Genomic DNA, 12,690 nt, shown 5'->3' on the forward strand with positions numbered 1-12,690 from the left:
ATTTAATACTGTCTAACATAATAATCATTGTATTCCCAGCGCTGAAAATTTTAAGAATTAAAAATATCTCTGGGCCAAATGACATTTCTTTTAATTTCGATCACACAAACCAGGAAAATGATTATGTTACGAATGAATTATCTTGACTTTGTTATGATGAAGCTGATCGTTAGGCTAATGGGCTTAACACAATTTTACAAAACTATTATTAAAGTAATTATTTTTATAAGAAATTTCGTAAACAATATTGATTCTTTTGTACACGCTAATAGTTTTATGTATGCCTTATTTCCATTAAATTTATTTGCGTTATTTTCTTTCTAGTTACATTTTTGAAACAAATTTGTTAAAATGTTTTGACTAATATGCCATTACTTAAGATCTTAAAATAAATCATGAGACAGACTTTTGAAGTAACAGCTTACACAAAACCAAAAAAAAATCGTCCATTCATAGGAATATTAAAAATTTTAGATTTATTCCAACAGAACACAAAGAAGGACACAACTACAACATTTGCATACAACATACACAAACAATAATTCTATGTAGTGCCCTACTTAATGCTGGTCCCGACTGCATGGGCTTGTTACTCTACTCACCCTATAGCTAACAGAACACCCAGCAAAGGCACTTTGCTCAGGGAAAGTGCTCAATCAGTGTTCGTCAGGTCTCTCTGAGCAAAGGGCTGCCACACCACACCGTGAAACCGATAATACTGTAGGTTTAAATATTTAACTGGCTACTGTTGCGTGAAAACGCCATGAAACACACGTAGTAATACAGTTTTATGTAATGTACAGGTACTCGTACTGGGTTCATACAGTTAGTATGGCTCCAAATATTTCGAATATCGGAATATCATCAGCATTTCATCACTACCGATAATTCTTACTCGTTAATACTAGCCCCAACACTAATATGTAATACTCTTTAGTAATGATATAAAGCTTTAAATTTTAAATGTCAGTTATTTGGCAGTAATGAGTAAACATGCTGAAGGTTTTTTCAAAATATAGCCCTTCAATCAATATTTTTTTTAAATATATATAAAACACGTCACAACTATTTATGAATGCACACTCCGATATTTGAAAGATTATTGGTTACAAAAATTTATTTCAATTATCTGTTTTCTTCGTGGCACATTACTATATTAAAAAAATATTCATTACGAATTTTTCACTGCAGATAAAACCCTAAATATCCACTTATTATTTTTTTCAAAAATACACCTCATTGAAACGGTTTCGTAGTATAAAAATTTGCTTAAATTGTTTCAGGTGAATTGTTTGTGGTACGATACCTAAACACCCGAGGATAATTTTCAGCATTTAAAAAAAAAAAGTTCTTAATTTTTTTTTTAACATGTGAGGTACTCAATAGACCAAAACTGTACCAGACCGCAAGAGTACAACGTCCATATCAATTTTTTTTTCTAACTACTCGTTTCTGAAGTTGTAGTCTCTCCTTTTTCCGTCGACTGGTCGCCGGCTTCCGGGCCGAGTGTGGAGCCGCCGTCATCGGCGACAGTAGAGTCCACCTCTGAAGAATGTCCGCTGTCGGTGCTCGTGTAGGCTTCCGCCTCGCCCCCGTCAGCCTCCGCCGAGTTGGACGAGTCTTCGGTGCTCGCCGTCGACCCGACGTCGTCGGCTTGCGTCGCGCCGGCTCCCTCCGCGTCGTCGCCCGAAGTCGTCGTCACCTCCGTCTTCAGCCACTCCTTCGGTATGGCGTCCTCCGCGGTCGCTCCGGGGTCTCCGGACCCGCTGGAGCCGACGACAGTCGACCCTTCAGCGGTGTCGTTGGCCTTCAGGGCCAGCACGCCGGGCAGAATTTTTGCAACCACGGGAGGAGAATCCTGGGTCGTCGACTCTTCGACGCCGCTCCACTCCCCGGTGGATCCTTCTTCCTCCTCCAGGCGCTGCTGGTCCGACAGGGCTATGTCCGCGGGCATGATCCCGGAGCTGACGGGCTCGTCTCCTGCGCCTTCCTGCATGCTCGCCTCGACCTGCTCGCTTCCCTGGGCCTCCCCTTCGTCGCCGGCGACTGTGGAGTTGTCCCCGCCGTCACCAGTCCCTTCCACCGTGGTCGACGGCTCCGCGTCGGGTCCAGCGGTGGTTCCCTCGGTCCCGTTCGAGGTGGCGTTGGCTTCTCCGAGGTCGCCGAGGAGTTGTTCCCCGCCCGACTGGTCGCAGTCCTCGCCTCCGTCGACGCAGTTCGAGGTCCGCGCGTCGGGCTCGTCCCCGCTGCCGAAGAAGCTGCCCGCCGGATTGAAAGTCTTCACGATGTCGATGAATATGCCCACCACGTCGGGCTTGGAAGTTCCTTCGGGCATCGTCAGATTCGGGTAAATCGTAACCGAGTGGGTCGTCGGGTGTTCCGCGGAAGAGCCTTCGGTCGCGTCGTCCGAGACGTTAAAGTCGGCGGTGGTCGTCGAGAACGTGCTCGGAGAAGTTTCTGAAACGGTCTGCGATTCAGAGGCGCTCGAAGTGGGAATGTCTGTGGACCCGGGTGTACTCGACGTACCGTCTGAACTGTCGGTGGTGTAGTAGTCCGCGGTCACGTTGCTGTACCAGTAGTCCGGCATGGTCGGGAAGTAGTCGGGGAACCAGTCGCTGACAGAGCTGGTGCTCTGCGTGGTACCGGGGGAGCCGTCAGACGACCAGTCCGGGGTGTACGTGGTCCAGTCGGTGGGGAAGGTCGGCACGTCCGTCCACGGAGAGCTCGTCGTCTCGCGGCGGCCGTCGTAGTCCAGCGTGGTCGTGGAGTTGACCCCGTCGTCGTAGAAGAATATGCTGGTCGTGCTCGTCGAGTTGGCGTCGCCGCCGTCGCCGTCGTCGTAGGCGTCGTAGGCGACCTGGGGGTCGTCGCCTTGCGGCAGGTCGTCGTCGACGCTGTTGGAGACGGGCTTCGCCGACGGCGGCCGGCTCGTCGTGGCGGCCTCCGTCTCGCCGAGCAGGTTCAGCCTCACGTCGGCGACGTCCCTGGTCTGCGGCGCCTCCCTGGCCGCCGTGGCGTTCGCGGGTCGGACCGAGTTGTTGGCTGCGGACCGCGCCGGGTCTGCGAAAAAAAAAAAAAAAATTCGGTCGTCTGTAAAGTCGGTTTACGGACGATAGTTTAACGTGACAGCGTCGTAACGAAACACTGATGAAACGATCTGCATACTTTTCATGAATAAAAACTGAATAATTTTTTATATTCAATTATCACTATTTCGTACGGATACAAAGAAGGAATGAAATGAAATCTACAATTTAATTGATGAATTTACGTTCATTTGCACTCATTAATTCAAATATGTTTATTACTTGAACGAAGAGATTATTTTAACTATAACTTTTATACATGTTTGCTATTTAACTTCTTCCAATCTGTGTTATTCTGTTAAGGATAGGACGATGGTAGGACAAGTAGGAAACGAATGGGAGTGTTTCAAGCAGTCGCGGCCGGTATTAAAGAGCACACCAAGTTTCTTAAAGAACATTTATTTATTTTGTAGAGTTAAAAGTTCATTTTTATCTACTTTTACCAGTGCCAGCTACCAGAGTTACACTCGTCGCTTTGTTTGCATCTGTCACGGAAGTCTGTTTTTATTATTTCGATTGCGGCGACTCGGCAACACTGTAGTGTTCACAATGGATCTGTGCACGAAACGCGCTGCCTGCATGCCTGCCTCGGTCCCTTTGCGCATGCGCACGAAGGAATTACGTCACCTCCTACGGGACATTTTGCACTGGACGAGTGCACGACTCTGGTGTGCTCGTGATTGTCCTGGCGTTTCGTTGCTCATTGATGGAGTTCCAAATTTCAGCACGCACAGCAGCACTGATCAGAGAAGTAAGTCATAACTTATGAATCAGCCCGGTAGATGCCAGCATTTTCCACTCCAATTCTATCACCCCTAACCAAACAAACTTTTCGTTTTCAGTTATTTACGTCCAGTAGAAACAAGTATTTGCGTGTGGTTCAATGCGAGCGTAAATATCTTTAAATAATTAGTGTGACTGTGCGTTTGTAAAATATTTTTCTGTGCCTTACGCAGGACAACATTTTTCTGAGGTATGTTATAAAGTTTCCCTTTGTTGTAAGACTTTAATTGTGAAAATGTGACTGCGTTATTTGGCGCGTACAGCAAACATGTAAGATTTTTAAAAATCGCCATAATGAATTCCGTTTAAACAATTTTAGCGAACAGAAAACTTACTACAAGGAAAAGTTAACAATTAAAAATTTAGGAACACTATGTCAGAAGAAAGACTTACTGCTTTAGCAATGTTGTCAATAGAAAAAAGACTAATAAATAGCATGCATGATTTTAATCATAGTCATCAACAAGTTTGCTCAGCTGAAAAACAGAAGAATACATTTTTTTTACAAATAAATAACGGTGCAATACCTTTGTAGCATTAAAGTTTGTAAAATCATATTTTTTAGCTTCACATTGCTTTCAGGTGCAACAGTTTGATAAGATTAAGCCCAGCCACAAATTTGAAAAATCAAGAACATCAAACATAATTTTTTATCATTTATGTGAGGCTTGATCAGCGATTTACCATTTTGAATAACAATTTAAAATCTCTTAAAAAACAACTAGTCTGCTCAATAAGCTTCCTTGTGTTAATTCGGGCTACAATTACAGACATGAGTTTGTGTAATAAACGAAATATATCTTTCACGACTCCAAGATAAGCAGTAACTGCTACCGTGCCGCACCAACTCAGATAATCTGACACCAAAACAGGCTTCAAGAACGCAGTAAGGTAGGTGGTTTTTTTTTTTTTTTTTTTCCTTTATGAGTGCATATGTGTTAGCATGTGTGTATGTATGATGAGTGTGTGAACACCCATAATTTAACATCACCGGCCGCTACTGGTTTCAAGTTTAATGTGCCTCGAAAAAGTCAAATCGATGGTTGTTCCAATCGAGTGGGAGAGAGATAGATGCGGCGCAAGCGTACAATGAGCGTAACGGGACACAGCGTAACGGGACAATGTGTGTTACGGGACACTTTTGCGTGAGTGCAGCCGGCGTTCATCGATTTATTAGACGTTGTCACGTCAAAAAAAGAACACAAATCAGAACCGATTCGAAACGATCTCGTGGTCATACGCCAGTTATGCTTACAGTGGACTTCGCAGAACAGGGGACTCCACAAACTTACAACATCTATACAGTATTTTTAAAAAAATACTGGCGAGAAATAATTTTTTTTGTAAATGATTTGCATGATGTGAAATACTTAAAATTTATAATCATTAAAATAATAGCACAATTATAAATAATTTGCATGAGATTCTTCAACTACATGTAAAGTTTTACACAGTTGGATTCAAAAATAACATATAAAAAAGATTATACTGTTTAGTACGACTGAGAGAAAAATTTTTTTAATAGTTATTTTTACAGTTCACTTACAAAATTTTACGGAAGTATCCGACATCTAACGTTTTGTCATTCACCCTTACTTGAATTTCCGAAGGTGGACAATTACAGATTAAGATTGTTTGCACTATCATTGGTTTATGATAAAATACATATTTTATGGGGTACTGCGGAATCATATTTAATGCTTACGTAAATTTCTTGTGGGTTTCAACATATCTGAACCCAAAATAAAATACGTAGTCCAATTTAGATGTTAAGTTTAACATGAAATTGCATCGAAATTATTTATAAGGCAGCAAAATTATTAGGAATACACACTAAAGTAGAAAGATGATCATATAAACATTTTTGTACTTTGGAAAGAAGGCTAAAATATATTTAAGATTTATTTAATGAATACTTTGTGGGTTAACAATAATATGCATAAATTAAAAAAAATATATTATTGTCAAGCCAAGGACTAAAGTAAAGCCATGAGCTTTCGTTGCCTCGACTGGCTGATAAACAGTTCCTTCACAGAAAATCTACATATCTGTTATTTGTAGGTCCTTTGCCATAAGGACACTGAATATACTAATACTGACTTCAGGGGCTCCGCAATTACAGGACTTGTGAACCATCAAGAGAAAGTATATTATGGTAACTCATTATGGGGAAAGAAAATTGTGGCGTTTTATATATTAATACAACTATTTTCAAAAGTGTCAATCAGATGATTCAACTGAGCAAATGGATTTGCATGCTGTTTTTTTTTCATAGTGTTATAAAGACACTGGTTTTATTTTACACCAAAAACACCATTAATCTAGTTTAATCGGTAAACGCTCTTGTACAATTATTGTAGCAGTTTATCGATTTTGTTTCTGCGTATTTCAAATGAATGCTAATAGAATGATTTCTGCACATCACTCTCGAGTCGCAACCAAAACCGTCACTATTGAATTTTTTTTTGCAAGATTGCAATAGCATTTCTGTAGTCAGTTAATAGTGTATTCAAACCATTTCAAAGCTTTGATGAACCACTAATTTCGTGCTGCAGACGTTTTATTTCCCTTATTTGTAAACACTGTCATGTGACTATGTGGCAACTGTCGAATATTGGCATGATTTCCTCTTGTGAGACAAGATTGTTTAGGTTTACCCTAGCCGTAATTCACCTGATCATGTTTCGAGTACTGACTTGGCTATTACTGAAAACCAAAATTGGGCAGAGTTATTTATTAAGTTCCATTCCGAACACTTGTATATTTTGACAACGTCATAATTGAGCCACAGTTAAATTGACATGACCCAAGGTTAACTTAATAATACAAAAGTTTCTACAAATATGATTTATTTTTCCGTCACACCGTATCTATTCTCTTAATGGGCAGTAAAAATAAGATATAGCTATAAAATAGTGGTTTATGTTGCCCCAAGAACACTTTTCTGAAATATAATATGGGTTAAATATTCATTTTGCAGATGATAGTAATGCGTAAATGTTTGTAGGAACTTCCACAATAACATGTAGCATATAGAAGTAGCTGAAATGTATATATATTTTTCGAACATAGCATGGTCATTTGTTAAGTTGTATTTTATGTTGACATCAACTTACACTTTGATTTACTTGTGTTTTTTAAGTAATGAAATAAACAAATTACTGTAAATTAATTGACTATGGTATATACCAGATGGAAGAGTAATTTTTTGTAAGTTGAGTTACAGATATCTGACTTTTCACGTAGGCTATGTTAAATAGTGTAACATGTATTTTTGTTGTATGTTCAATTTACTGTTAATTTCGTTTCTTAATATTTGTTTTATAATTAAAATACTCCCAATTTACCTTCATAATATATTAATAGCACTCACTCTTATGAAAACAAAAGTGTTAAAGAAATTTTGCACTTATTTTCCACCTGTTGCAACTTAAGACAAATTTATGTAAAAAAATATAATTACCAATGGCATAGTAACGATTCTTATTTCATTATATTGAATGAATATTAAACAAATGTAAAATATAATAACAAAGAAAAAGATTTTCTTAAAAATAATTTTAAAATTTGTCTTGACTAAAAAATATCAAATATAATTTTACTTGTGTTTTCAGAACTTCAGAATTTCTCGTATGATTATTGCAAGAAATTCCTTGAGAATATTGTAACCTGCTAGAACACAATGTGTAGTTGAGTTTCTCCACGAAATTTCAGAATTTATAATAGGTAAGCGAGTGGATTAGAGGAAAGCGTGTTTACATGAGGGGAGGATATTTAAAGAAGGATATTTACTGAAGCAGATTTTCAGGAGTTATAGGGGATGAAAGGGGAGGAGATTTAGGGGTAGGTGATATAAGGGTGGGAAGGAGATTTAGGGTTAGGTGATATAAGGGTGGGAAGGAGATTTAGGGGTAGGTGATATAAGGGAGGGAAGGAGATTTAGGGGTAGGTGATATAAGGGTGGGAAAGAGATTTAGGGGTAGGTGATATAAGGGTGGGAAGGAGATTTAGGGGTAGGTGATATAAGGGTGGGAATGAGATTTAGGGGTAGGTGATATAAGGGTGGGAAGGAGATTTAGGGGTAGGTGATATAAGGGTGGGAAGGAGATTTAGTGGTAGGTGATATAAGGGAGGGAAGGAGGTTTAGTGGTAGGTGATATAAGGGTGAGAAGGAGAGGGGTGGTGGGAAGGGAAGGGGGAGAAGGTAGAAATGGGAAAGGGGAAAGGGGAAACGAGGAGTGTTTGTTCCCAAGCTAGCGCCGGAGAGCACGCACCTCTGGGCGGGCAGTTGTCGTACTTGGGGCAGCACATCCCCGGCACGTGTCTCGGCACGCAGTCGTCCCTCTTGTAGCACTCTATGACGGTGCACGCTATCTCCCCGCCCTGGCAGTAGCACACCTTGCACGGGTTCAGGCTGTCGTCCAGCCTCTGCCCGTTGTGGTACACCTTGCCCTCGTGCTCGCAGTCTGCTGGAACAACACCCGACAACACCTCATTCCACGGATCCTCGCCACGGGAAAGATACAGTCGAACAACTTCCACCGACAGACGCCACTGCATGGTTTCACAGGGCGCCACTCGAAAAACCTCACTAATGGACAGCAAAGACATTAAAAAAAAAAAATCAGCTTAAGTCAAATGTTATATGCTATGGAGAGCGCGGAAGGAATTAATTCTCTGCGCATTTAAAATTTGGCATCCATTTATTTTGGCTTGTTCACGTGTTTACGTCTTCATCTTCGTTGGCCATCATCGATGTTTTCCTGCGAATCCAGCAAAGGCGTGTGTCAATGAAATGTTTTAAAAGCACACAAACGACTCATCTCAATTCTGCATGCGTGGTTGGGGAGGGGGAGAGAAAAATAAAACTAATAGCTTTCACCGAACGTGTGCCTTTTTAGGCTCATTGCCTTATACTATCTCCAAGTCAAGGAAAAAAAGGTCTTCTGACCTGTCCTACCGATTGCAAAAAAAAAAAAACTAAAGATATGGAAGAAAAAAAAAGTCGGTTGTTTGTAAATTCGGTTTACGGACGATAGTTTAACGTGACAACGTCATAACAAAACATTGATGAATTCATTGCATACTTTTATGAATAAAATTGAATTATTTTTATTGAATTGTCACTATTTTGTATGGATACAAATAAGGAGTTAAATGAAATCTACAATTTAATTTATAAATTTACTTTTAATTGCACTCGAATTCAAATATGTTTATTTCTTTAACGAAGAGATTATTTCAACTATAACTTTTATACATGTTTGCTATTTAACTTCTTCCAATCTGTGTTATTCTGTTAAGGATATAGGACGATGATAAGGAAAAGCAGGAAACGAATGGGAGTGTTTCAAGTTCAATGTGCCTCGAAAAAGTCAAATCGAATGGTTGTTCCAATCGAGTGGAAGAGAGAGATAGATGGGGCGCAAGCGTACAATGAGCGTAACGGGACACTTTTTCGTGCGTGCAGCCAGCGTCCATCGATTTATTAGACGTTGTCACGTCAAAAAGGGAGCATGAACTTCGGGGAACTTCGGGAGTTCGGCTCTCTCTCGTCTGCGGGAAAGAAGGCTTGCCGTCTTGATTAGGCAGCGCGCCACACTCACCGCACTTGTACTCGGGGCAGCACTGGTTGGAGCGCTGCAGCGCGCGGCAGTTGGGTCGCTTCTCGCACGTGATGATGGAGCAGGCGAACCCAGGCGGCCGGCAGACGCACTTCTCGCACGGGCTGGCCGTGGGGATGGCGTCGCCGGTTTGGTACAGCACGTCGTCGATCATGCACACTGCAAACAAAAACGAGTGAAAACTTCCCTTGGGCCAGGCAAAACTTCCCGTCGCTCAGTTCGGGTGAAGTGTGCCTGGGGGGGTAAAAGTTGTCAGACAGAGTGTGTTGATTTTGGAAGTGAATCTAATTTTAAGGCCTAATTTTGATGTAAAGTTTCCATGTAACATTGGTTGGGAAACTTGATGTAAGCTTTTGGACATACGCCATTGCTAAAGCACATGCATGTCTGTAGAAGAAAATTACAAAAATCAAACATAAAAGATAAAAACACAAATTAAACAAAAAATTGCTGTTTTCAACAGGATATAAAACACCACATAATATTCCATAACAGGAATATGATCACAAACAAAGAAAAACAAAGAAAATGGACTAACAGAACGGAAAAAAAACCCACAAATGACAGCACAAAAATATTGAACCAAAAGCTTAACTCAGCTTAATTTGTGTTTTTGTCTTTTGTAGTTTTCTTCTACAGACATACATGTGCTTTAGCAATGGCGTATGTCCAAAAGCTTACATAAAGTCATGCACTCCCATTGCACAAATCTTTCAAAGATAATTAGTTGGGAAACTTAATTTTTTTTCCCTAACCTAACTAAAAAAAAAAAACTAAGTGTGTTTGGGAGGGGTCTGGGTTAGGGAGAGACTATAAGTCCGTCTCAGGCCGAAGCCTATACCCTCTAATCACGTAGGGTTTAAGCCATGCAGGAGAGGAAGCATTCATCATGTGCTAGGAGGGGGATTGGCCAGCCATGGCAACGTTTTAGCCATGACTAACTCCCCTCACTGACTATTCTAGACTAAAACTAGGTTAAGTTGGGCCCAGGTAAATCCTGTATATACACAGGGAAAACCCTGGGCACTGTCATGCGGGATGCGAAAATTCCATGCATTTATAACAAGCAGTTTGGTTACGGGAAACAGAAGGATGGTTCCGGAAGAAGAGTTGGACAGAGTAGAAATAAACTACTAAGCAAAGGGCGGGAGCTTGGACATTGTTGTCCGCAGGATCATTTAATTTTTCCAATGCAGAAAGGACGGGGAATAGGTTGCGGACGGTGCAGAGAACTCGTTCCCTTGAACCCTACCATGCTGCAGGGATAGGCGGGTCGCGGCGGTAGGTACCCGCCCGCGCCTGACGCCACTCTGACTCGCTGGCGTCTAGTAAGGGGGTATTTGGGCAGAGGGAAACAACGGGGTTTCAGCTTATTTTGACGTGAGTAATAATTCTGTTAATTAATGTTTATTTATAAAATTATCTTCTCTCTCTCTCTCTCTCTCTCTCTCTCTCTGCCGTTTTATCCCTTACGATATACTTACGAATAGAGGTTTGTATTGTCAAAGAAGTTTCATTTTTATCACATGAGCCGAGGTACACGCGCTCTTTTATTTATATTTTGTACTTTTATGAAATATCCTTTTGAAACTAGTTGCCAAAAAATAGTTTGCACTACTACAAGGAAAAACACACTGCTGTGGTAATTTTTGCAAGTATGAAATACGTTTTTTGAAACGAATATTTAACACACACGAGGGCTATTCTTGAGAAAAAAAAGTTTTATTGACAGTTCTAGTTTACTACCTATCTAACTCACATTTTCTCACAACCTCCTTTCAGTTTCAAGAACTTTTCGCAATGCTTTACCGGTTTCTTTAAGCCCTATGCATATAAGTTCACCACCTAGAATGTAAATATTTTACGTCCCAAAAAAAAAACTAACCATATTTTTTCGATTCGTGTTTCGAGTTTGCTTTAACGTTTTCCGGAGATGTTTACTGAGCGCCTGTACTTCAGGCTACACGCATTTCGTATTTGTAGTTCATGATGCCTATGGCCAAGGCGTCCGTTCCATTTCCAGGCGGCAAACGTCTGTGCAGAGAACGAAAGAAACTGGTACCTACGGCGTTACGGAAAGTGTTTTGAACTGAATGGTGATTATGTGAAAATGTGAAGTAGATATGAAGTAAAATAAAACTGTCAATAACAATGTTTTCTCTTGAGTTTATGTCTTTATGACCAAACGGAGCTTTATTTACGAATATAATTGCACTTATGGAAATTGTCCAATATTGATTGATGTTTAATAATCATATTTTTTTTTTCAAACCATGGGAAATATAATCGACTATTCAATAATTGACCTCTATTTTTTACCGTGCTTATTAATCTGCACTAGAAAGCCATTCAGGGAACATTATACAAATAAGGAGGATAAAAATCCCGGGCAAGAATTCGAACCCAATAGTAATCCGAACATTTTGTTTGTAGCGCGATACAGTTGCTGTCATTTAAATGTAAAAAATTAACAAACATCTGCAATTTTATTTCCAATTGCAAAGTAGCGCGAGAACCCTCGAGTTAGGGGGCGTACATAAATTACGTGAAGCGTTTAGGATGCCGGGGGGGGGGGGGGGGGGAACCGAGCCGAATCTCACCCAATCTCTCGTGGTGGAGGAAAAGGGGCGGCAATTATCACGTTTTTACCCCGCAAGAAACAATTGTTAAATAGCGAGAAAACTGTGGGTTAAATTATGTAAAAACATGTTTCTTCACTGAAATACGGCTAAATACAACACAATAATATTCATCGCGGTTATGCGAACGCCACAAAGTCACTCTCAGGACCACACCCCTTTGGACTGAATAAGAATAAATATTCTTTTACGAATTTTTAGTAGTTCCTCTTTAAGTATTTCATTGTTCGATTTTCTCACTATGATTCTAGACTACTACACTGTCTTAAATGCTAGTCTTAACTAGTCTTAAATAAAAAATAATCAAGAATTATGTTTTTTTAATTAATCCAAAGCAATCAAGCACAGATTAACGTAATTACACTAAAAAAAAATACGCATTTTGAAAAATCTCACGTTTGATTAGGGGGAGGGGGGTCGCGCCAAATCTCACCAAGGGGGGAGGGTGGTTAAAAAAATCGCTTCGCTTAGTTAATGGCCGCCCCCTTACCCACGCATAGTACTTTTCGTCCGTACCTCTACTATTCACTGGGTGTAATGCCACCGCGACGCTACATT

At 40.5% G+C, this 12,690-nt stretch overlaps 1 protein-coding gene across 1 annotated transcript in view; it reads right to left on the minus strand.

Annotated features, from left to right (window-relative positions):
- Positions 1–449: 449 nt before the first annotated feature.
- Positions 450–12,690, minus strand: part of LOC134540233 (apomucin) — a 71,125-nt gene continuing 58,884 nt past the window's right edge. The window contains exons 4-6 of the mRNA XM_063382848.1: positions 9,476–9,652; positions 8,144–8,335; positions 450–3,060 (exon numbers count right to left, since the gene is read on the minus strand). Of these exons, the coding sequence (XP_063238918.1) occupies positions 1,439–3,060; positions 8,144–8,335; positions 9,476–9,652 (1,991 nt within the window). The 3' untranslated portion in view covers positions 450–1,438. The remainder of the gene's footprint in view (positions 3,061–8,143; positions 8,336–9,475; positions 9,653–12,690) is intronic.

This window comes from Bacillus rossius, chromosome 16 (assembly GCF_032445375.1).
Source record: "Bacillus rossius redtenbacheri isolate Brsri chromosome 16, Brsri_v3, whole genome shotgun sequence".
NCBI classification, from domain to species: domain Eukaryota; kingdom Metazoa; phylum Arthropoda; class Insecta; order Phasmatodea; family Bacillidae; genus Bacillus; species Bacillus rossius.